The sequence below is a fragment of the Erinaceus europaeus genome, chromosome 4 (assembly GCF_950295315.1).
Source record: "Erinaceus europaeus chromosome 4, mEriEur2.1, whole genome shotgun sequence".
In the NCBI taxonomy this organism is placed as follows: Eukaryota; Metazoa; Chordata; class Mammalia; order Eulipotyphla; family Erinaceidae; genus Erinaceus; species Erinaceus europaeus.
Window position 1 is genome coordinate 87,499,708 of NC_080165.1, and position 24,087 is coordinate 87,523,794.

Sequence of the window (24,087 nt, forward strand, 5' to 3'; positions counted from 1 at the left end):
AGTCCAACACTTTATCCACTGTGCCACCTCCTGGACCACTCAGGAACTTTTCTTAACCTCCTTTTCCCTCACATTTTTACATTTGGGTAAGTGTACTGAAATTTAAATAACTCCCATCAACCAAGTTCTCCCTCTCTTGTCATAAGACTCATTTGACATACCACATTCCTTTTCTCCTCCTAATGTACAACATTAAGACATTGATAGTATGTAAGGTGTCTTCTAGCTGCTAGAATCACTTTCTCACATCATCAGCATTGATTTTGACTTTGATACAGTTGTTGGTACACTCACCTCATTCATATTACTGCTCTTCTCCCCTTTTGGACTACTGCCACCCCCTAAAGCTGATGTGGATGCTGATAGAGGAGATACATTTTTTTTTGAAGGCATGGTCTTAAAAGGTTATTTTATTGATAATCTTACAGATAAGAGTATTAAGAAAATATGTGTTTTTCAAGGTATCAAAGCTAGTCAAGCACAGAAATGTGAGTGAAACTCAGGATTCCTTATGTACACTGTGTTTTTGCTACGTATTTGGGGGGGATAGTTACTCTATTTGCCAATAAAATAGGGGTAATAGTTGTGTAATAATTGAATAGCCTAAAAAGAATCATTTGCTGGATCTTCTAATTTCATGAGAATTGAGTCTTTTTTCATCACTCTGTATTTTCTTTTTTTTTTTTATTTTATTTAAGAAAGGATTAATTAACAAAACCATAGGGTAGGAGGGGTACAATTCCACACAATTCCCACCACCCAATCTCCTTATTCCACCCCCTCCCCTGATAGCTTTCCCATTCTCTAGCCCTCTGGGAACATGGACCCAGGGTCATTGTGGGTTGCAGACGGTAGAAGGTCTGGCTTCTGTAATTGCTTCCCCGCTGAACATGGGCGTTGACTGGTCGGTCCATACTCCCAGTATGCCTCTCTCTTTCCCTAGTAGGATGGGTCTCTGGGGAAGCAGAGCTCCAGGACACATTGGTGGGGTCTTTAGTCCAGGGAAGCCTGGCCGGCATCCTGATGACATCTGGAACCTGGTGACTGAAAAGAGAGTTAACATACGAAGCGAAACAAATTGTTGAGCAATCATGGACCCAAAGCTTGGAATAGTGGAGAGGAAGTGTTAGGGGGGATACTCACTGCAAACTCTAGTGTACTTCTGCTTTCAGGTATATATTTTGCAGTAGTTTACGGATACGTGTGAACATATGCTCTCTCTCACAGAAGCTGGTGTATATCTAGGTTTTGGGACTTTGTTAGAAAGTGAACCACCTGAGATGGAATTAGAGTATACTATGAAAGGAAAGGTCTCACCCGAGTAATGAAGCTGAAGGGTTGTCATTCTACACGTGAAGTCTCTGGACACAGTCTGAAGTGAAGCACATTGAGGTAGCAATCGTTGTGTTGGTTAGGTTATGATCCAGTAATTCCTCTCCTGGGCATATACCCCAAAGAATCCATAACACCCAACCAAAAAGAGGTGTGTACTCCTATGTTCATAGCAGCACAATTCATAACAGATGAGTGGCTGAGAAAGCTGTGGTCTATATACACAATGGAATACTATGCAGCTATCAAGAACAATGAACCCACCTTCTCTGACCCATCTTGGACAGAGCTAGAAGGAATTATGTTAAGTGAGCTAAGTCAGAAAGATAAAGATGAGTATGGGATGATCCCACTCATCAACAGAAGTTGACTAAGAAGATCTGAAAGGGAAACTAAAAGCAGGACCTGACCAAATTGTAAGTAGGGCACCAAAGTAAACGTCCTGTGGTGAGGGGTAGACATGCAGCTTCCTGGGTCAGTAGGGGGTGGGAGTGGGTGGGAGGGATGGGTCACAGTCTTTTGGTGGTGGGAAAGGTGTTTATGTACTCTCCTAGTAAAATGTAGTCATATAAATCACTAGTTAATCAATACGAGAGGGGAAAAATTAATTGTATGTCTCGAAGTTTTTCAAAACACAAACTGAATCTTTTTAATATATAGGCTGTGTAATTGATATGCAGACTCTCTCAAAAGCCTAGAACAAGTACATCAGAACCAACCAATAGCACAGCTATATACAAGATACTGGGTACTATACAGCAAACCCTAACAAAAGGACTTTTCAAAGTTAACCCAATTACCAAATAATGTGATGATAACAATAACTATCCATTGTCTTTTTGAACCCTAAGACAGCAGGAACCTCACATCTCCACTATAGAGCCTCTACTTCCCCCAGTCCTGGAACCCTTGGATAGGGCCCACTTTTCCGTATGCCTCTCCCAATCCATATCAAATAATATTGCATCTGCCGATCACAACCTAGAGGAGATAATTTTAGAAATACCACTCCACTGTTACTGGTGTCTTATTGCAAGATAGACTGGTTTAGATGCTACTCTTCTGTTATAAGGAAGATTTAGTTCTGTTTGTTTGGTACCACTTCTGTCACACAGTTAACTAAGCTGCAAAGTAGCTTACTTGGTCTCCTATTTACAAAGACTTTGGGTAAAAATAGTTCTGTTTGATTTTCTTTGACTCCTTTTTGTTCTCTAGGAGTTAGTTATGAAGATACTGTAATTGTGCCTGAACACTAAGTTATAGCCTCACCAGAGCAGTGCTCAGCTCTGTCTTATGGTGCTGCTTGGGATTGAACATAGGGATTTGGAGCATCAGGCATGAGAATCTCTTTGCATAAACATTATGCTTTCTACCCCGTCCACTATCACTACTCTTAGGCACACAGTTACATCAAAGTTTACATATGCATTAGAAATTGAACTTTTGCAGTCTAGGAGTTGGCACAGTGAATAAAGCAATGGATTGTCAAGCACAAGTCCAGAGTTTGATCCCTGGCAGCGCATGTACTATAACATTATTGTGTTCTCTTTCTCTCCTCCTCCATGTCTCACTAACAAATCAATAAAATCTTAGAAAAAAAATGTTTAAAAAAGGGAGTTGAGCGGTAGCGAAGCGTGTTAAGTGCACGTGGTGCAAAGTGCAAGGACCAGCATAAGGATCCTGGTTTGAGCCCCCAGTTCCCACCTGCAGGGGAGTCACTTCAGAAGTGGTGAAGCAGGTCTGCAGCTGTCAGTCTTTCTCTCCCCCTCTCTGTCTTTCCCTCCTCTCTCCATTTCTCTCTGTCCTAACAACGATGACATCAACAACAACAATAACTACAATAACAATAAAAAACGACAAAGGGCAACAAAAAGGTAATCAATTAATTTAAAAAGCTTAAAAAATTAAAAAGGAAGTGCATCTTTTACTTAGGATGAGATGTTTCCCTTCAGATTACTGAATTATCTTTTAAATATATATACCTGGTGTATTAAACCTAACTGTTTAAGATATGTCCAGACATGTTTGAATCCTAAAGTGACTAAGTTTGATTCAGATTGTTGTCTTGCCTTTTAGTTGTAATTATCTACTTTTTAAAATTTTTAAATTATATTTATTATTGGATGGAGACAGCCAGAAAACAAGAGGGAAGGAGGTGATAGGGAGAGAAACAGAGAGATACCTGCATCCCTGCTTCACCACTCTTGAAACTTTCTCTCTGCAGGTGGGGACCTGGGGCTTGAACTGGCATCCTTGAGCACTGTAACATGTGCACTCAACCAGATGCGCCACCGCCTGGCCCCATAATTATATTCTATTTATTGATTGATTGATTTACTTTTTAAATTTTTCTCTTTATTTATTTATTGGATAGAGACATCCAGAAATCCAGAAATTCAGGGGGTAGATAGAGAGGGACAGAGACAGAGAGACACCTGCAACACTGCTTTATCACTTACAAAGCTTCTAAAAAAAAAAAAAGCTTCTTCCCTGCAGGTGAGGATAGGGGGCTCAAACCCAGGTCTTTGTACATTGTAACATGTGCACTCAACCAGTTGTGTCACCACCTAGCCCCGTAATCCGCTTCTTAACTCCACATCAGTTTCTTTTCTACTATATATTTAATGTTTAAACTTTATTGTCTTTCAACTTATCATCTACATATTTAAAATTTTTCATTTCATACATGACAGTTCTATGTGAGAGAGGGAAAGTGAAAAAGAGAAAGAAGGTAGATAACTACTGTCATACATGTGCTGCCAGGGATGAAACCAAGACCCTTAGGCATGGAAGTCTTGTGCTTTACCAGCTGAGATAAATCTCTGGCATATATATCAGTTACAAAAGCACATCCATGGTGACACATACTTAGATATATTTTTTTTCTAAGTTGCCTTTAAGGACTCTTTTTTATAGTAGCAATACCTAAAGTATGCTATATATTTGACAACAGAATTCAACATATTCATATCAATTTTATAGAAGATCCACTATTTTTAACATATGCAAGATGGTCTTGGTTCTAACAAGAACAATTGTTCTATTATTGCTTCTGACAAGAACAATTGTTCACCCATTCAAAAGATTTAATCAGCATAATTAATATAGGCATAATATGTATGAAAAAGTAGGACAAATAGTTCATACTTCTGTAATGTATTTCTAGACCCAAAGTAACTGAGCATGCATTAACTTATGGAATCTTAATAGTCACCTCATTGCTGAAGTAAAAAGGAAACCAAGAGGAAACATAATAATATCAAAAGTTATTTTAAAGGGAGTTCACATTAGCTTGAAAGGAACTTTGCTTCACATACAATACACACCTTTGTAAAGCCTGAGAAAACCATACTTGTAACATACACACATCTTTACAGTTTTCAGAATGTAAATCTTTAGAGCACTATTATTTCTCCACAGATAAAAATTAAAATATAAAAAGTCTTTAAAATAATCATTAAAAACTCTCTTGCAAAGGAAAGGAAACTTGGAACGTTGTGTTAAGTGCTACTTAACTATAAAAGGGTCAGTGTGTGTTGTAATGAATGGAAAAATAGATTTTACCATATTCCATTTGTGGACATCTTGTGGAAAGAAATTTCAGTATTAGAAAGAACATATATTAGAATGCTCTCCACAGTCAGCTTTATCCACATGCAAAAATTTAATTCCTGTTAAATTAACACTTCATTAAAAATCAAAATAAAAGCTCAAAAAATGCTTTTTATGTTAGACTCCAAGACAGGGGAAAAAAAAATCTGAAGAACAGATTGACAGTTATTCTATTCCTTAACTGTTAAGTTTCTCAGTTTTTTTCTTTTTCTTTCTTTCTTTTTTTTTTTTCTTTTGCTGAGCTCTCTGTCACTGGAAACATCTTAAACCAATTTCAAGTGCTACACCTGAATAAACATGTTGTAAAAGTGTTTATGTATTGAAGTGGGTCAGTTCAAGGTATGGTATTTGGCTAGAACTTCTAATTTCTCTTTTTACAGCAAAAGGGCTGCCAGAAGAAGGAAGTCTGAACTGAATTAATACATTTGTTACAGTGGAAGTAGAATGGAAACTGCTCTGACCACAAATCAAACTGTCTCTTTCATTTATGCCAGTGATAGAGTTTTTCTAAGAAATATAGACTCTGGCATAGAGCCACTGTAAGTTTGCATTTAAAAAAGAAACCTATATGATTATTTGTTTAAGGTTTACTTCTTTGATTATTTTTAAGTTCTTTCTCTGGTAGGCCTGAGTATGAGGGTATTTGTGAGACAAATGGCCATTTTTTTCTGTCCTTGTAGAAACTGAACAAATTTTACTAATATGTTGTAGAATAATTGTTGAGGACTCTGATGTCACATGCATTGATGCACTCTTTATGATTAATTTTTAACCGGTACTTTCACATGTAAAGAACTTTTGTGTGCTTTCCCACAACTGCATACCTTCATATGAAATGATCTTATTATCTGATAATTAAGTCTTTGCACAATATAAGTATGCACAACTGTTTATACTGCCAACAAAAACTTAGTCAATAGCAAGAGTTTATTTGCTAAAATGGTATTGATGTCCTTTTTAGGGACTTGTTTTTCTTTTTTAAAATAAATTTTTGTATTGTCTTTGTTCATTGGTTCGTAGGTCAAGTCTTGTAATGGAATGAGGTTGCTCCAGTGTCTTCACTGAGTACATATTTTTAAGAAAAATTTCTTTATTGGAGGATTAATGGTTTACAGTAAATAGCAAAATGCAGTAGTTTGTACATGTGTGATATTTCTCATTTTTCCACGTAACAATTCAATCCCTACTAGGTCCTCCTCTGCCATCATGTTCCAGGACCTGAACCCTCCCCCTTCCCCGGAGTCTTTTACTTTGGTGTAATACACAAATGAATACACATTTTAATAAGACATGCCCCACTCTCAAGGGGGAGGGCAAACTCAATCATCTACATATTTCAAGCCACATTGTATGTTTCTCTTATAAACATTGGTGACTTCTGTTCTTTTTTTTAATATTTGTGTATTTATTATTTTTTAATTATTTTTATTTTAACCAGAGCACTACTCAGCTCTGGTTTATGGAGGGGCAGGGGATTGAACCTGGGACTTTGGAACCTCAGGCATGAAAGTCTCTGCATAACCATTATGCTATACACCCCCCACCCTCATGGTGTATCTAGAGTAGAAACTGCTTGGTTTTGAGTAATTCTCAAATAATTTTACATATAAACATGAAATAGCTTATTTTCTCTGCGTCATTTTCATGAAACCAGGTGGTAGCCAGTGGGTTTCTTAATATGTATCATGTTTAGTGATAATCATTTCACATTAAGAGAACATAGCAAGTAAATTGTGCATAGAGAAAATATAATAGCTAAATCCTAGGAATCAAATAAATAGTTTTGGAATCAAATAAAATGATGCATTGGAAATACTTAGAAAAACATCTATTTCATCTACTATTTCATCTATCATCTATCTATCTATCATCTCTCTATATAATGTTCCAAATATATTTGGCATTACTTTAATTGCTATTCTTACTATCTCACTTGTAAGAAGGAGAGGTATTTTGTTAACATCTAATCTAGGACACCATGATTCCAGTCACTCTTATATGGATCCTGACTGCTTGCCTCCTGATATATAACCTACAGATTGAGAAGTGTCTTGGGTTCAGGATGGTTTAAATACAAAAATGAGTTTCTTAGCTCTCCTGGAAATTTCCTCCTTTTTGAAAGTTTCCAGATTCTGTTTGCATCTGCTGAAATCCTTTTAGTAAACATTCAGGTGTGTGTCAAAACTCAGAGAAAGAGTAATTTTGAAATTTTTTTCATACTTCAAAATACGTCACATTGAGAAAGAGCTGGAGCTTAAAGCAAACCTCCATCTCCAGGAGAAGCTTCTAGAAGGACTATGAAAAGATTTAAGTGGAACACAGCTTTGTGAAGTTTGTGGGGCACACACTAGGGGTCTATGTGTGGGGTGAGGGTGGGATTAATGGAAAACTATCAGCACCAATTTACACCTGGAAGGCTTGAAATCAGATGGAGAAGTAGAAACACTCTGTCATTCATTCAGCTTTTATCACTTCAAGAAAATTATAGGGCATTGAATATGGAAGAGTCCTTAACTAATGATTTTCAAATTGTTTTTTAATGTGGCCATTTCCAGGCTGATGGCATTCATGCCTTTCCAGTTATAATATTGCTGACTCCATATCTAAAAAATTGTCAGTTTGTAAAGGTAACTTAAGCGTATTCTGTGGTGGCAAAAATATACAAAATGAAAAACCAGATACATCTATGACAGTATGTAATAGTAGACTTTCAATGTTGACTTGAAAGAGAACTTCTAGTAGTATTTTAAAATGTTTCCCTTTTTTAGGGGCCAAGTGGTGATGTAAGGACCTGGGTTCAAACCCATCCACCCCCCAACCCCCTGCCTACCTGCACGGGATAGTTTCATAAGCAGTGAAGCAGTGCTGCAGGTGTCTCTCTGTCTCTTTCCTTATCTCCCTCTACCTATTTTCTTTCTGTTCTAACAAAAAACAAACAAACAAAAAAAAACCTTTCCTTTTTTTCAAAATACCTTCAGAATTCATTCTTGTTAGATAAACTTTAATTTTCATAAACCAAGTGTTTGTGTATTCTGTTCTAGGACGCAGTATCAACATAAAATCTGCTGGTCTCGTGGGAAGACATGGCCCTCAGTCAAAACAACCATTCATGGTGGCCTTTTTCAAGGCAAGTGAGGTACTTCTTCGATCTGTGAGAGCAGCTAACAAACGGAAAAATCAAAACCGCAATAAATCCACTTCTCATCAGGACTCCTCCAGAATGTCCAGTGCTGGAGGTAAGATTAAACCAGAGCAGCACTTTTACAGAGAATTATAGGGTCACATATTGCAAATCAAGTAGCCATAATAAATTTGCCTTCTGGATATGCCTTCATCTGGTCTATTAAATCATCCATCAATATTTCTGGCATCCCCAGAATATTTCATCAGTGAATCACTCAGTAATTCATTTTTAAATAAGCATGGTTTGCCTACATATGCTGAAAGATCCAGTTCAAATTAAAATCAAGTTGGCAGTAATAAAATTATGCAATGACTAGATCAACAAAGTCTAGACCAAGCTGAATTATACAACTGACTGAACTAACTCCCTAGGGGTCTATCAAATAGAGATGGGTAGCAACACAATACATGTGAATCATGAAGGTTAATTTTTTATGAAAGAAACTATATAGATTGGGAATAAGTAATATTTGTATTTCCATTAATTAATATTGGGGGGCTACTATCTAAGTAATTTATTTTAAATGGTATGTCTATTAAAGTATTAAAATCTGTAATTGAGACCCATGTGTTTGATCAATTTAATCAATTATCAAATTGATCAAATAGATAAAAATTTAATTGATACAATTGATACAAAACATGTGATTAACAAAATCCAAAGTCACTTATTATTTATACTATTGTTTTGATTAGCTTAGTCTTCAGAATGTTCTAAACTGTTCTTAGGTGAACCTGGTTTCTTAGATGAACATGGTGACTATTTTATTTTAATAAATTATCTATCAATAAAAATAAATCTCGAGGCCAGGCGGTGGCACACCTGGTTAAGAACTCATAATACATTGTGTAAGGACCTAGGTTCAAGGCCCTGGTTCCCACCAACAGCAGAGTGGGTAAAGCTTCATGAGTGGTGAAGTAGGGTTGTAGGTGTCTCTGTCTCTCTCCCTTTCTACCTCCACCTCCCCTTTCAATTTCTCTCTGTCTCTACTCAATAATAAATAAATAAGTAAATAAATCTCTTGAATGGAAAAATTTACCCTAAAGAATCACAAGTTAGAAAGCCATGTTTATTTATTTGCCCAATACATATTTTCTATGTTAATGGTCTTACATGAGGCACAATGGAAGGACTGGCAACAAAAGAAACATGACCACCTTGTATGAGATTACAGCAGACCAAAGAGCTTCATTCTTAAAACAAAGACAAATCCAAATAATATTTGCTATTGTCCATAATACCTTTTTTAAACCAAATTACTTAAATCAGACTGAAATTACAATTCAGATGTTTGTTAGAAAAGAAACAAGTAATTATAAGTCAAAAATATGTCATTTATTTATTTACCAGAGTCTTAGCAAACATACTACATGGAATATGTTGAAAAAAACTTCCTAGAATTTCTAGTGTCGTGATTGGGAAACTCATGTTAAAAAGAAGTCATGGTGGACCTAGGTGATGGCACATTCAGTTAAACATACATGTTAACTGTGCATAAGCATGTAAGTTCATTCCCCCAGTTCCCACCTGCTGGGGGGAAGGGGAGATTCATAAGCAGTGAAGCAATGATTCAGATGTTACTCTTTCTCCCTCTCTCTATCTCTGTCCTTCCCTTTCTCAATTTCTCTCTGTCCTATCAAATGAACAAATAAATAAATAAATATTTTTTTAAAGTCTAATTGGTCTATGTATCAAAATGAAGGAGGAGGATTTCTACATGGAATTTGGAGTATACTAAATCATATGCTATGTATATAATGCTGTTTTGTATAATTTTCCAACAAAAAAGATTTACGTCTCTTTCATTTGAAATTGAAGTATACTATTAGTGGCTTATTGCAACACTGTTTTATAAAAGTCTCCTTGAGATATTTAGTTTGGCAAAAATTATAACTGCTTAATATGAGAGATGGAGAGAAGTAACTTTCTAAAACCTTTTCCTTGTAAATACTAGTCTGTCATAGGCACATATTTTTCTTTTCTTGTAGAATGGCTCTGAAGTTAGTCTTTCATTCAATATTGCAAACTATATTAAGAAAAGTTTTGCTAAATATTGAATAGAACAGTAAACAATCTCAAAGAAATTACAAAGGAAAATTGTGAGTCGCATACTTATTACTAAAGTTCATAATAACTATTTCAGAGGTGTTCCAGTTAATGAAATCATCAGAGCCCTTTCCTTTATTAGTGAGTTCTGTTTATCTTCTCATCTTGACCACAAGTAACAAGTGTACTTCTGTCAATAAAGATGGATAAAACTCATGGAATGAAAACCATGTAACTTTTCACCAATTTCCCAACACCATTTAGAGTACAAAATTATTCTAATATAGGCCAATATTTTCTTTTTAAAGTTTGTCATTGGCAACCTTTTCTGTGAAGTATTTAGTAGATGGTTTTGGAACGTCTTCATATTTTGATAATAAGGAGAATGAAAGTAGCTGGTTTGTGTCTTTGAGACTTAACCTTTCAATAGGTAGTAATCAAGCAGATGGAAAAAAGTCTCATAGGATTTGGCCTAAAAGACAGAGGTTTAAGGAAAGGGAATGTTAATATAAACACAAAATCTGATACTTAGGAGACTTGAAATGCCAGTGAACTTTTAGAATGATCGAAATATAAATAATAAGTGCTTTAACAGTACTAGACTTTTACAATAAAATACTGTGAAAAGCTTCCTTGTCTAAAAAAGGGGGCTGGTGACGAAGAGTATGAGAATAATTTTGTTAGATGTTTGCCTGATTATATTTTCTTTTTCTCAAAGATTCACATTAAATGAGGAGAGTCCTATTTAGTTCAAAAAATTTAAAATCATTCTTGGTTTACCCTATTTCTTTTCCATTTCAAAGATTCTATCTTCCTATTAAATGTCTGTTTATTTTCCTTAATTGTTTGGGAGGGAAAGCCTAGAACATACCTAATACAAAATAGGAATCCCAAGTTACTTGTTAAATTAATTAATGGGTTGATTGTATGAAAGAAACTAATTGCTTCTTTCAAGTAGAAAAAAAAACATAAAAAAGAAAAAAAGCCTTCTTCTGGATTTTTGCAGAAATTGCTTCTTTCTGCTTCTTTTTAGCTTTTAGGTCAGAAATTGAGTAGTCAGGGCTGGAGAAACAGAGTAATGGTTTTGCAAAAAGCTTTCATGCCTGAGACTCCTAGGTCCCAGGTTCAATTCATCATAAGCCAGAGCTGAGCAGAGCTCTGGTCTCTCTCATATCAGATATCTATGTGTCTCACTCTGTCATTGAAAAATAATAGATAATATTTAAAAGAAAGAAATTGAATGGTCACATTTTAGGAGACATTGTTTCAGGAGGAGGCAGCACATTGGATGCCTATTTGAATTCTATATAGGGAGAAGGAAATGGAGGCAATAGCTAAAATTGAAGTTTGCTATCTTAACATATAAAGGTACTAGTTTGATGTGATTTTAAAGTATCTACTATGATAAAAGTCTTAATCTGAAAACTGTTAGTGCTTAAAATAGAAGGTTTGGAAGAACTAAAAGAACAGGGCAAATACTGAGCCCTGGTTTACTGCAGAACTGCTTGAAAAACTTGCTTAACGTATAGTTATTAGGAATCTTTGAATATGAATTTAAGCATTGGTGCTCCTGCCTGCAATCACGGCACTTGCTTAAGAGAAACCTTTCAAAGCTGGAAGTGTTTTGCATTTATTCTCAACTTCAGTAAGCATTATGTCTTGCATAATGGAAGCAATGGAAGCTAAGTGCATATGCCTTTTGTACAGAGAACGATATATTGGAACATTTTATTTAGTGTGATTCTTACTATACAACTATTATACATTTTAATTATTTAAAAATTAAAAATATTTTAAAGCTAAAGTGCTTTCTTGATATTATAATGGATTTCTTTGAGATAAGCTACCTTGATAAATTAATTTCAATGTGGTAGGCCAACTGTCAAATATTTTCCTCCATATAAATGTTTCTTTTGGAGAATGTATTTTTGTCAGGAGTTTTCTGTTGTATAAGTGATGTATTTGAAAAACCATTTTATGCTCTTTTGCTTCACAACAAAATGGAGAGAAAACTACAGAAACCTACCTCCTACCTCCACACATGATAGTCTTTTTAAAATTTTTAAATTATATTTATTTATTGGATAGAGACACCCAGAAATCAAAAGGGTGACAGAAAGAGAGAGAGAGAGAGAGAGACCTACAACACTGCTTCACCACTACCAAAGCTTTCCCCCTGCAGGTGGGGACCAGGGGTTCAAACCTGGGTCCTTGTGCATTGTAATATTGGGGTCAACCAGGTGCGGCCCCCACACAGCCCCCACATGCACTGTCTTCTTAATTATTGACCTCACTCCTGAGGATGCTGCAGTTGTTGCCAGGGAAGAATCTACACTGGTGCATAATAATTGTTCAAAGTCTACTGTTTAGTTATAGGTCACTCTTGATATTAAAGATTCTGTAGCCATAGAGAAGTGCATGATGATACTTATGAGGCATTTACAATATGCAGAGTAGTTACACTGTCCTTAAATGCAGTGTCCTCTGAAATTCAGTTCACCCACCCCATTGCCACCACTGCCTGCCCTTTTTATCTCTCTAGGTTCACTATTTCTAGAACATCGTGCTACTGGTTTTATGTATTTTAAAATATATTTAAAAGGTGGAAAAATGGCTGCCAGTAGTCATGCAGGCAAAAAGCCACAGCCCTGGTGGCAAATAAAAAAAGTTCAGTATGAGTAGCGCAGCAGTTTAAGTGCACATGCTGCGAAGCCAAGGAGCGGCTCAAGGATCTAGGTTTGAGCTCCGGGTTCCCCACCTGCAGGGGGGTTGCTTCACAGGAGGTGAAGCAGGTCTGCAAGTGTCTGTCTTTCTCTCCCCCTCTCTGTCTTCCTCTCCTCACTCCATTTCTCTCTTTCCTATCCAACAATGACATTAATAACAACAATAATAATAACCACAACAATGATAAAATGAGGGCAACAAAAGGGGAAAAAAATAGCCTCCAGGAGCAATAGATTAGTGGTGCAGCCACTGAGTCCCAGCAATAACCCTGGAGGCAAAAAAGAAAAAAAAAAGAAAAGAAAAAAAAAGAAAAAGAAAATCCTTTATGGGTGTGAATGTGAGAAATTTTCTAATCCACACAATTTCTATAATCATTAAATCTAAAATATGACATCTCAACTCTAACATGCACATTTAAAAAAATCGCTCCTAAAATAGTAATTGTTTTGGTGTATATACCCAGCTCTATCATATATTTGCCTATCTAACCCGTTTATCTATCAACCAATTGTCATTCTATCATTTTAATCCTGGGTTCACTATTTATCAGTTGTATATTCTTAGACAACCTATGTCACCTCCTTCTTTCACTGATTCTTCACCCATGAAGTAGGAATGTTAACATTAAGTTCTTCATAGGGTAAAATGGCATGAATTGAGAAGATTAACTGATATAATAATTGTAAAATATTAAGAATGATGGGTGGTCCAGGAGGTGGTACAATGGATAAAGCATTGGACTCTCAAGCATGGGGTCCTAAGTTTGATCCCTGGCAGCACATGTACCAGAGTGATCTCTGGTTCTTTCTCTCCTCCTACCTTTCAAATAAAATAAATAAATAAATAAATCTTTTTAAAAACAATTATGGTACATACTTTCTGTGTTAATTATTTAAAAATTTATTTTATTTATTATTTTAATCACTATAATATACTATATTATATTTATTATATATTATTATTTTTTTTTTTTTACCAGAGCACTGCTCAGCTCTGGCTTATGGTGGTGCAGGGGATTGAAGGGACTTTGTAGTCTCAGGCATGAGAGTCTGTTTGCATAACCATTATGTCCATTATATTATTTTTTATCAGAGCACTGCTCAGCTCTGGTTTTCAGTGGTCCCAGAACTTGAACCTGGGATATCAAAATCTCAAACCTGAGATTTTTGCTTACCATTGTACTGTCTCTGGCCTTACCATTATTACTTTTAAAATGATTTCCCATAGTTTATTTTTAACTGATACATAAAAAAATTCAGACTCTTGCATTAGAGAAAACCAAGTTCTCTCTCTAATACAGGTCTATATCTTTGCACACTTACTGGGATTTCATGACCTTTGTGATCTCAGAAGGAAGAATTTTAGAATTTTTAACCTATATTGACAAAGCTATCTGATAAGTTATGTATATTTAAAATTATTCGAATTTGGGAAAAGTATGAGTTAATTGAGTTCAAAAGGCTTCTAACTGGCTGACCAGACCAGAAATGGTGCTTTCTGGACCCATTTTACTTAAGATCTAGGGGAGAAAAGGAAAATCAGGAAATTCAATTCAGAAAAAAAGGAACATTTTGACTTGGACCACTAGATGTCTGGTAATTATACTAGCTAAAATACTGAGCAACAAAGGAATTAACCTTAACATTTCAAGAAATTATAAAAATCCATGTAGTATTCAAATTATAATTCTAAAATATGTATTTTAAATACGTATTTCTTTGTTTCAAATCATTTGTAGAACATGCTTATAAATTTAACCATTAATTTCTCAAATACTAGTACTGTCAGGCACAGAATATATCAGTTAACTAAATAGAAACAAATGAATTTTTTGCTCTTGTGGAGTGGGAGATAGCAGACTAGTATGAGTGCTTATGATACATGAGTAGATGGCATAGCATATTAAAAAAATGACAAAAATCGTTATAAAACAAGGGCAAGGTCGGAGAAATAGAAAGAATTTGACAATGGCTAGAAGTGCTGTCTTTCTAATTTTTTATTGAGGAGTTTAATGCTTTACAATGCATTCATTGACATATGAGTACAATTTCATTATGACCAGAACCCCACAATTCTCTTTTGCCCCTCCTTCTTTTTTTTTTTTTTTTGTTTTTAAATTTCTTTTTTTTTTTTAATTTTTTATTTAAGAAAGGATTAGTGAACAAAAGCATAAGGTAGGAGGGGTACAACTCCACACAATTCCCAACACCCAATCCCCATAACCCACCCCCTCCCCTGATAGCTTTCCCATTCTCTATCCCTCTGGGAGCATGGACCCAGGGTCGTTGAGGGATGCAGAAGGTAGAAGGTCTGGCTTCTGTAATTGCTTCCCCGCTGAACATGAGCGTTGACTGGTCGGTCCATACCCCCAGTCTGCCTCTCTCTTTCCCTAGTAGGGTGTGACTCTGGGGAAGCTGAGCTCCAGGACACATTGGTGGGGTCTTCAATCCAGGGAAGCCTAGCCAGCATCCTGGTTTGCCCCTCCTTCTTTGCCCACCCAAGTCCTTTGCTTTGATGCAATATACCATGTCCAGTCTATGTTTCACTTTGTGTTCTCCCTCCCTGGTCCTGTATATTAAGTTTCGTTTATAAGTGAGATCATTTGGCATGTCCTTCATTTTTTTTGGTTTATCTCACTTAACATAATGTCTTTGAGTGCTTTCCAAGATAATTAATTCCAAAGGAAATGACTTCATCATTTCTAAAAGCTGAGTAATACTCCATCATGTATATACATCACATTTATTTATTTATTTATTTATTTATATAAAGGAAACATTAACTAAACCATAGGATATGAGGAGTACAACTCCACACAATTTCCACCACCAGAACTCTGTATCGCATCCCCTCCCCGGATAGCTTTCCTATTCTTTAACCCTCTGGGAGCATTGACCCAAGGTCATTGTGGGATGCAGAAGGTGGTAGGTCTGGCTTCTGTAATTGCTTCCTGGATCAATATGGGCATTGACAGGTCGATCCATACTCCCAGCCTGTCTTTCTCTTTCCCTAGTAGGGTGGGGCTCTGGGGAAGCAGAGCTCCAAGACACATTGGTGGGGATGTCTGTCCAAGGAAGTCTGGTTGGCATCATGCTAGCATCTGGAACCTGATGGCTGAAAAGAGAGTTAATATACAAAACCAAACAAATTGTTGATCAGTTATGAACTTAAAGGCTGGAATAGTGCAGATGAAGAGCATTTGTCCACATGTATCCACAAATTAGGGCAAAATATATACCTGAAAGCATAAGTATACAATAGTCTGCAGTGAGTCGGTATCAAGTTCCTAATGAAATAGTATCTAATTAGACTTGGATACCCTCCTCACCAATTTCCTATTACAGTACTCCTACTCACTCCAAAGCTAGCCTTATCAAAGCAAGGATTGCAAAAACTGAATAAAGGCAAGAGACCGGCATACTATAATAATGACACTTTAGTCACTATCAGGCCACCCCATCAACTGGGGTCCTATTCGGAGAGTCCTGAGATTCCCAGACATACATGATGGGCCTAGACCTCAAATCCCTCTCACCTTGTTACCAGTCATCTCTATCAGGAACAACAAAATAGACCTCTCTGTGCCCCCCCCCCCCCCATAGGATCTTGCCCTCAACTTGGATCAACAACAGTAGAGAATGTTCCATCCTCTGAAGGGAAGGGAGGATGGACAACATACTCTATGCTACACCTGAGGAAGATGGGTCGATATTGAGGCAGCTTGGAATTTTCCTACTCATGACCACAGAATGTGAGCTCAGATCCACAGGGATGCAGTGGTCACTAGGATCCTAAGATGAATATGGGCTCCAGACCAAATCAAACCGATGGGGTTTACATTCAACAATATGTATACCCCTTTCCCGTATTAGGGAGCTATTCTCTTCCCTGATCCAGCTCTCTAATTCTTCTCCAGCCATGACATCATCTCCACAGACAATAACTTGGATCCACCTGTATATCAGACTTCAGGCTCAGGAAAAAAGAAAAAAAAAAACTAGTATAGACACAGACCCTGTGGAATATAACTAAAATATGCCTGCTAGCTATCTACAAAATGGAGTACCCCATCACTTTTTTTTAAGTCATTCGTCTTTCATTGGATATCTGGGTTGCTTCCACAATTGCAGTCTTAAATATGACTTTCAGAACCTCATTGAGAAGATGATGCTTCAGTGACCATTTTAAAAAGTGATAGTTTACGGCCATACCATCTGAACATGCCCAATCTCATCTGACAAAGTGATAGATAGGTGGTAGCAATATGAATATCTATGCATCTCCCTGAATTTTAGCTAAGGAGAGTGAAGGTACTATGGTGGGAGAAAGGGTGACCTTTAATGTATAGGTGTGGGGGTTTCTTATCCAAAATGGAATGAAAAGAGGACAGTAATGGGAAATGAGTCAAAGAGGTAATCAGGCCAAATCGTACTGGGCCATTATGAAGATATTTAAATCTTAAAGATATGAAGAACTCTAATGCTATATTTTAGCTAGAAGCGACAAACCCAATTTAAGTCTTTTATTTTATTTTATTCATTAATAAGAGAGGAGACAGAAAGAGAACCAGAGTATCCCTCTGGTATATGCATTGCAAAGGGTTCAAACTCTGAGCCTCATGCTTCAGTGTTCAATACTTTTCTCCATTGTACCACCTCCTTGACCATCCAACTTGTGTTTTAGAAAGTTCACTTGATTGTCTCATTATAGTGTGTGTAGGGGGTGGGGCTCAGAAACAGAGAGAGAATTAGTGAAGGTACTGAAGAAACTCAGGTAAGAGTTGATGTGGACTTGGACCAAAACTAATGATGACAGTGATAAGAACATGCGGGTTTTTGTGTACTTACACGTAGAGTGTGAGGAAATTTCTGAGAGATTGGCATAGAGTAAGAGAAAATTAGAAAAAAAAATGTTTTAACTATACCTGTCTTTTGTTTTGGCCTGAGTGCTGACAAGAGATGTCCAGCACAGGTTTGGAGAATATAATCAAACTCAACTTTATTTATTTTGCCTCCAGGGTTATCACTGAGACTCGGCACCTGCATTACGAATCCACTGCCTCTGTGGCATTATTATTATTATTATTATTATTTTGTATAGGACAGAGAGAAATTGAGACCAGAGGGGAAGATGGAGAAGGAGAGAGAAAGATAGACATCTGCATACCTGCTTTACTGCTTGTGAAGCAACCCCTCTGCAGGTGGGGAGGTGGGTGATCAAACCGGGGATCCTTGTGTGGGTCCTTATGTTTCATGCTATGTGTGTTTAACCTGGAGCACCAACGCCCAGCCCTCCTCAACCTTATTTATTAACACAAAGTTAACTCAATAAGATCTCAGTAGGTACTTTCCCACTGAATCCCTCCTAGAAGATGGTAAAACACATTATATGAGTATTGAATATGCAAAAATATTCTTAATATCAGCAGAGTATGAATAATTAATGAATGAACATTCTTTGAGCAGCAAGTACTTAGTGAGTGCATGTATCAGGCTGTAAACTGTTAAACAGATGCTCTAGCCAGATTATCATTAGAACCTCACAAAATAAATGGTATTGACTACATTTTAAAGAAGAAACATGGGGCAAGTTACTTACCTGAAATTCACATGGTTAGTCACAAACATCTTTGAAACTCCTAATTTATGACTTCAAATATAGCCTTTTTTATCTGTGACCTCACAAAAGAAATACTACTTTAAGGTCTGGACAGTGGCACATCTAGCTTAGCACATATATGTTACCATGTGTAAGGACCCGGGTTCATGACCCTGGTCCCCAACTGCAAGGTGGTTGGGTGGGAATAAGGTATCATGAACTGTAAAGCAGTGCTGCAGATACCCTCTTTCTCTCTATCTTCCCCTTCCCTAGCTTTCAGTTTCTCTGTCTCTATCCAAATAAGTAAATAAATAAAACATTGTTTAAAAGAAATGCTAGTATACCTAATAAACTACCTTTTGTGTGAAATGTGATATTTATCTTCAGATTATAACACAAGTGAACAAAAACAAGCTTGTAAGAAGCATGAACTATATGTAAGCTTCCGGGATCTTGGATGGCAGGTAAGAATAATCCCTTTGTACTGCACCAAAGAAAAAGAATGTAGGAAGGGAGAGCTTGGGGGTCGGGGGAGGAGAAGGTTTAAAGAGGACCTTGGTGTCCTGATGTATTCATGTGCTAACAACTGTACTGTAGACCATTAACCCTCCCCACCCCAATAATTTGAAAAAAAAAAAGTCAGTAAACTTAGGTACTTCTTTTTTTATTTATCATAAACCCTGAGCCACTCATAATCTTTGTCAGCAATTTTGCAAAACCATGTCCAGTTATTTTTGCATGGTTACTCAGTATATGAGTTATTCACATCCTTCTTATGTCTCCATTTTTCATTCACTACTGAAACAACATATCAAAATTTATAGCCAACAACAAATATGTTGAAGCCCTAAGAAAAAAATTAGAAAGTGAAAAAGAATGTTATTTAAGTATTGAACAGTTTTTATTTAGATTAACTTGATCAATTCAATTTGCCCCCTATATTCATAATATATTGGGTCGAGTAAATAGGAACCTTGAGTATGTCCATGTCATAAGGAAGATCTGCAGAATTTTGTTTTCTTGCACATAGAAAAATCTTAGCATTCCCACCAGAACCCAGAGTTTGGTTTGCATGACTGCTCTGGTTAACAAAAAAAGTCTTATCATTTTTCTTTTATATATGCTTCATAAACTATATGAGCAGGTGGGTATAAACAATGGCTCTGTATAATAATAGTTTAAATTGAAAGTTTTCAGACTACATCATCCTTTACAATGAATTTTCAAAATATGAACTGAGTATATTACTAAACTGTGAACATTTTATGGTAGGCAAGTTTTATAATTAAACTTTCACAATTAATAGTTCCACACATTTATATTTGGAATAAGTTTTATTTCTCAAGATAAAAATCATCAGGATAACCATCCCATGTGCCTATATTTAGCTTCCTATAATTTTTTTCAAGTAAATTTTCAAGAATCTACCCCAAAGCTAACATGTGAATGAAAAGAATAAAAATAGTACAAAGAACAAAATCAAGCTTCAGAAGGTTGTCAGACTTCTAAAGCTAGAATAAGTTATTGTGATGTTATAAGAATTCTCAATTAATTAATTCCTCTTATTCTTTCTTGTTCATTTCAACATTCCTGAATTTATCATTCCCTGTTTGAAAAATATTTAGAGTACTATTATGATTATGGCATTATTCATGAAATCCTAATACATGTTATGAATATCTCACCTAGCAGTCGCTTGGGAAAATTATGGAGGATAGTTTCTTGTGAAATATTAATACTTTATTGTAAACTTAACTTAAAAATACATTAAGGGCTTGGTGGGGTAATAGAGTAACTGTTGGACTAAGGTGAGAAACTTATCCATATTTAATATTTAAGTGGCATGTAAGAGTCCTTTCACTTTATTTTATTTTGGTAATATTATTTTTTGTTGTTTATGCATTTTAGGACTGGATTATAGCCCCAGAAGGATATGCTGCATTTTACTGTGATGGAGAATGTTCTTTTCCACTAAATGCCCATATGAATGCCACCAACCATGCCATAGTTCAGACTCTGGTATGTTTTGTTTCTGTAGTATTAAAAAATCGTTTATGATGCAGACAAGCATAAAATTATTTTGAAGGAAGACATCCATTTTTAATGACAGATTTATTTTCTTGTCTTCTCAGTCTCTCTTGGGATTTTTCAAAGCCAAAATAACAAACATAGGTATAATCAGGAAGTTCAGTTTACTTTCAAAAATTATGCTGATTTCAGAATTAATAAGGATACAGCTAGTAAAATTGGAGTAACCATATGGGGTAGTCATTCTATACTTATTTCTTCACTGTGTAATGCCTAAGTATACAAATTCCCAGGGACTGTTTCTAACCTAGAAATTCATTAATAGTCTTTGCAAAAACATTGAATAATAGCCCTACTGACTTTTGTCTTAGGGCTTTTTACTGTACTTAGATAAGAATGTTCCATCTTGTGAAAGTATTTTGTAAAGTTTTCAATGTATAATATAAATAGGTTTGTTTCTACTTCTTGATATGTACATTTTTCCTTGTACACTTTCTGGTGAAAATTATTGTTTTTCTTTTCCATATTGAGGAACTTAACAGTTATTATCTCAAATAGCCTGGTTATTTTTCACGGCTTATTTATTTGAGAGAAAATGTAGGACCAAAGTAATAGTCAGCTCTGGCATTTGTATTATAGGGGTGTGCATTTGAAGCCTCCTCAGGTATGTAATTCCTGTGTTTTACAACTGCACTATCTTATGTGCCCCATAACTAGAGCTTATTTTGTACAAAATATAATGAGTTGATTTCATGCTTTCTAGTGGTTGTACTATATCTGGTGTGTTTAAACAATCATTTGATAGTTTCTCATATCTGACTTACAGTGCATGTCTTATTAATGTTGTAACCCTTACAGAGGGTTTGTGATGTTATTCCTGATAGAGATGACCAGCATTGTGGAGAGAGCGATCTTTTAGATGTCTAGGCACATCATATCTATGTGGGAATCCCAGGATTCCCTGACTAGAGCCCTGGATGATGGGGTGGCCTGGTAGTGACCAAAAGGGCCATTGTTAAAGTGTGCTGGTCTCTTGCCCTTACCCAGCTTTTGTAGTCCTTACTTCAACTGACAGGGTTAGTGGTTGAGGGAAGTGAAATAGGAAGTAGGTGAGGAACACAGCTAGGTCTTTTTTTTCAGCTCTTTTTTAATTGCTTGCTGCACTTATTGAGGTACTATTGCACACTTTTATGTTCAAATTTACCTGAGAGCGCATCACAGAAAATTAAATATTTTGCTTTATTTTCGCCATAGCACTGATCAGCTCTGGCTTATGATGATGTGTGGGGATTGAACCTAAGTACCTCCCCATATGTGAGGCATGAAAATCTGTTGCCCTACCAACAACATTATTTCCCTAGCCATTGAATGCTGTTGTTTCATACCTTGCAGGGACAGCTGTGATCAATGTCTTATAAATCCCAGAGGAAAAGCTACTATTTGGCTTGTAGAGAAATCTCACTAATTTCTCAGAAAATATTTGTACTGCCATTTTAATGACTCAGAGAGTTGACTCTTGCTTTCTTAGATATATATCTAATATGTCAAACATTTGCTCAGGCAAAACAGTGTTTAATTATTGCAAGAACTCTTGTCAACTACTCTTCTCTTCTAATTTATTTTTTTATATATAACTGCACATTGTCAGACTTGGGGGTCATAGTCTAGAAGGTTGTACTGAAAAACAAACATTTTTAAAAGTTCAGACACAGACTTGGAACAAGATCTCACTCTGCATCTCTGTTCTGGGATGTGGGATATAAGTCACTGCAAAATTTGAAGAGTACATGGGAAGTTTGATTTTTTTTTTCTGGCATTGTGTGCTCACTGCATTTTTTCTGTGAAGGACATGAAACAAGAAGACAAGCATGTTTGTTGCTAAAGGAAAGTATGTTTGTGACTAAGAAATGTTGAGAAGTCATTCAAGTACAGTCCTTTTTTTTTTCCCCCTCTCAGAGCAACTGCTTCCTGAGACTGCCAAGGCCATTGAAATAGAGGGTTATCAATCATGTATGTGTGAGTTATAGAAGATAAAGCCGATGAGGGACACAAAGCTGCATCTGAAACTTGTAGAATCTGTCCAACTTTTGGTTTTGTGAGGTCTTAGGAAATTTCAAGTTCGTGTCAGATCACCTCATTTTTCCTGCCGTTTTCTGTCCACATGCAGGGCTTCTATATCATTGCAGCCAAAACACTGTGCAGCCAAAACTCTAAGAGGCTGTATTTGCTTTTTGTAGATCCCTTAGGACTCATCAATGGGGCTTCCCATAAATTCCTTAGGGGGATGGGCCAGGGTAGGTGTGTGGGAAAAGGGAAACCAAGTTCTAACTCCTTGCTCAATTATTGCAAATCATAGGCAGACTTCCAGTCTGATCAGAAATTGTTATAAACCCTTGACTTGAGCTTTACACTTTCCACGTATAGCCACATTTTTAGGCTTTTGAGGAAGATGGATAAATGTCTATGTAATATGTAAAATATCTATGCTCCTTGATTATGATTTAACTTCAATTGCTTTTTAGCTCTTGTTTTAGGTAAGAAACAAAGTTATAGACTCCCTGATAGTCTAAAAAGAAAAAAAAAATCTGTGAAGAACTAAATCATTGCTTTAAAACAGATAATGGATTATTAGTGCAGTTTATTTTGCTATGTTTTTCAAACTTCCTTTACCTTGGAAAGAAGAGTTGTCACAACCTTGGGTTTTATTGTTTAGATATCTTTTAAATATAATTTTAGATCAATATAGCTCTATAATTAAATTGTCTTGTTTTATTGGTTTGCATTTTTAAGTTCAGTATTTCTCATAACATAACGTGATATTAATTTGCCATGTTCTCTCCCCCTACCCCCTGAAAATTTCCACTTCAAGTTCCATAGACAGGGTTTTCCTTGCTTGTTAAGATATTTTTCAAGGACCCAATATATAATTAGAATTGCTTAAGAATATATCCTTCTCTACCAATCCCTCACCCTAACCCATATATCCTATATAAATACAAGGGTAACTTCATGTGTGTGTGATTATGCACATTATTTTAAAACTGCATAAAGAGGTCTGTCTTTCTTCTCAACAATACAAAACAATTTTTTCTCTTTCCAGGTTCATCTGATGTTTCCTGAGCACGTACCAAAGCCTTGTTGTGCTCCAACAAAATTAAATGCCATCTCTGTGCTATACTTTGATGACAGTTCCAATGTCATTTTGAAAAAATACAGAAATATGGTAGTACGCTCATGTGGCTGCCACTAATACTATATACTAATGGTAATAAGGAAAAGGTCTGTATTTAGGTTTATAGCTACAATAAAAAACTACTTCAGACAAAAGGGGAATTTTGTAAAATTAGTCTGGCTCATTTTACCTATGTACGATATCATGTATATAGTCACTTTTATTTATTTAAAGGTATATATTCTCCTTGTGGAAACATTATCAATAAGATATATTTAATAGGTCACTACATTATGCAATAGATTGCCCAGTCTAACTTTCAATGTGATATGCTATGTCATACTCAATTTTAACTTTTTTTTTCTAATATAAATTTTGTATATCTTTCATA

At 36.0% G+C, this 24,087-nt stretch overlaps 1 protein-coding gene across 1 annotated transcript in view; it reads left to right on the forward strand.

Annotated features, from left to right (window-relative positions):
• Positions 1–23,860, forward strand: part of BMP5 (bone morphogenetic protein 5) — a 133,847-nt gene extending 109,987 nt beyond the window's left edge. Inside the window, exons 4-7 of the mRNA XM_007516491.2 lie at positions 7,986–8,180; positions 18,884–18,960; positions 20,405–20,515; positions 23,625–23,860. Of these exons, the coding sequence (XP_007516553.1) occupies positions 7,986–8,180; positions 18,884–18,960; positions 20,405–20,515; positions 23,625–23,774 (533 nt within the window). The 3' untranslated portion in view covers positions 23,775–23,860. The remainder of the gene's footprint in view (positions 1–7,985; positions 8,181–18,883; positions 18,961–20,404; positions 20,516–23,624) is intronic.
• Positions 23,861–24,087: the final 227 nt, after the last annotated feature.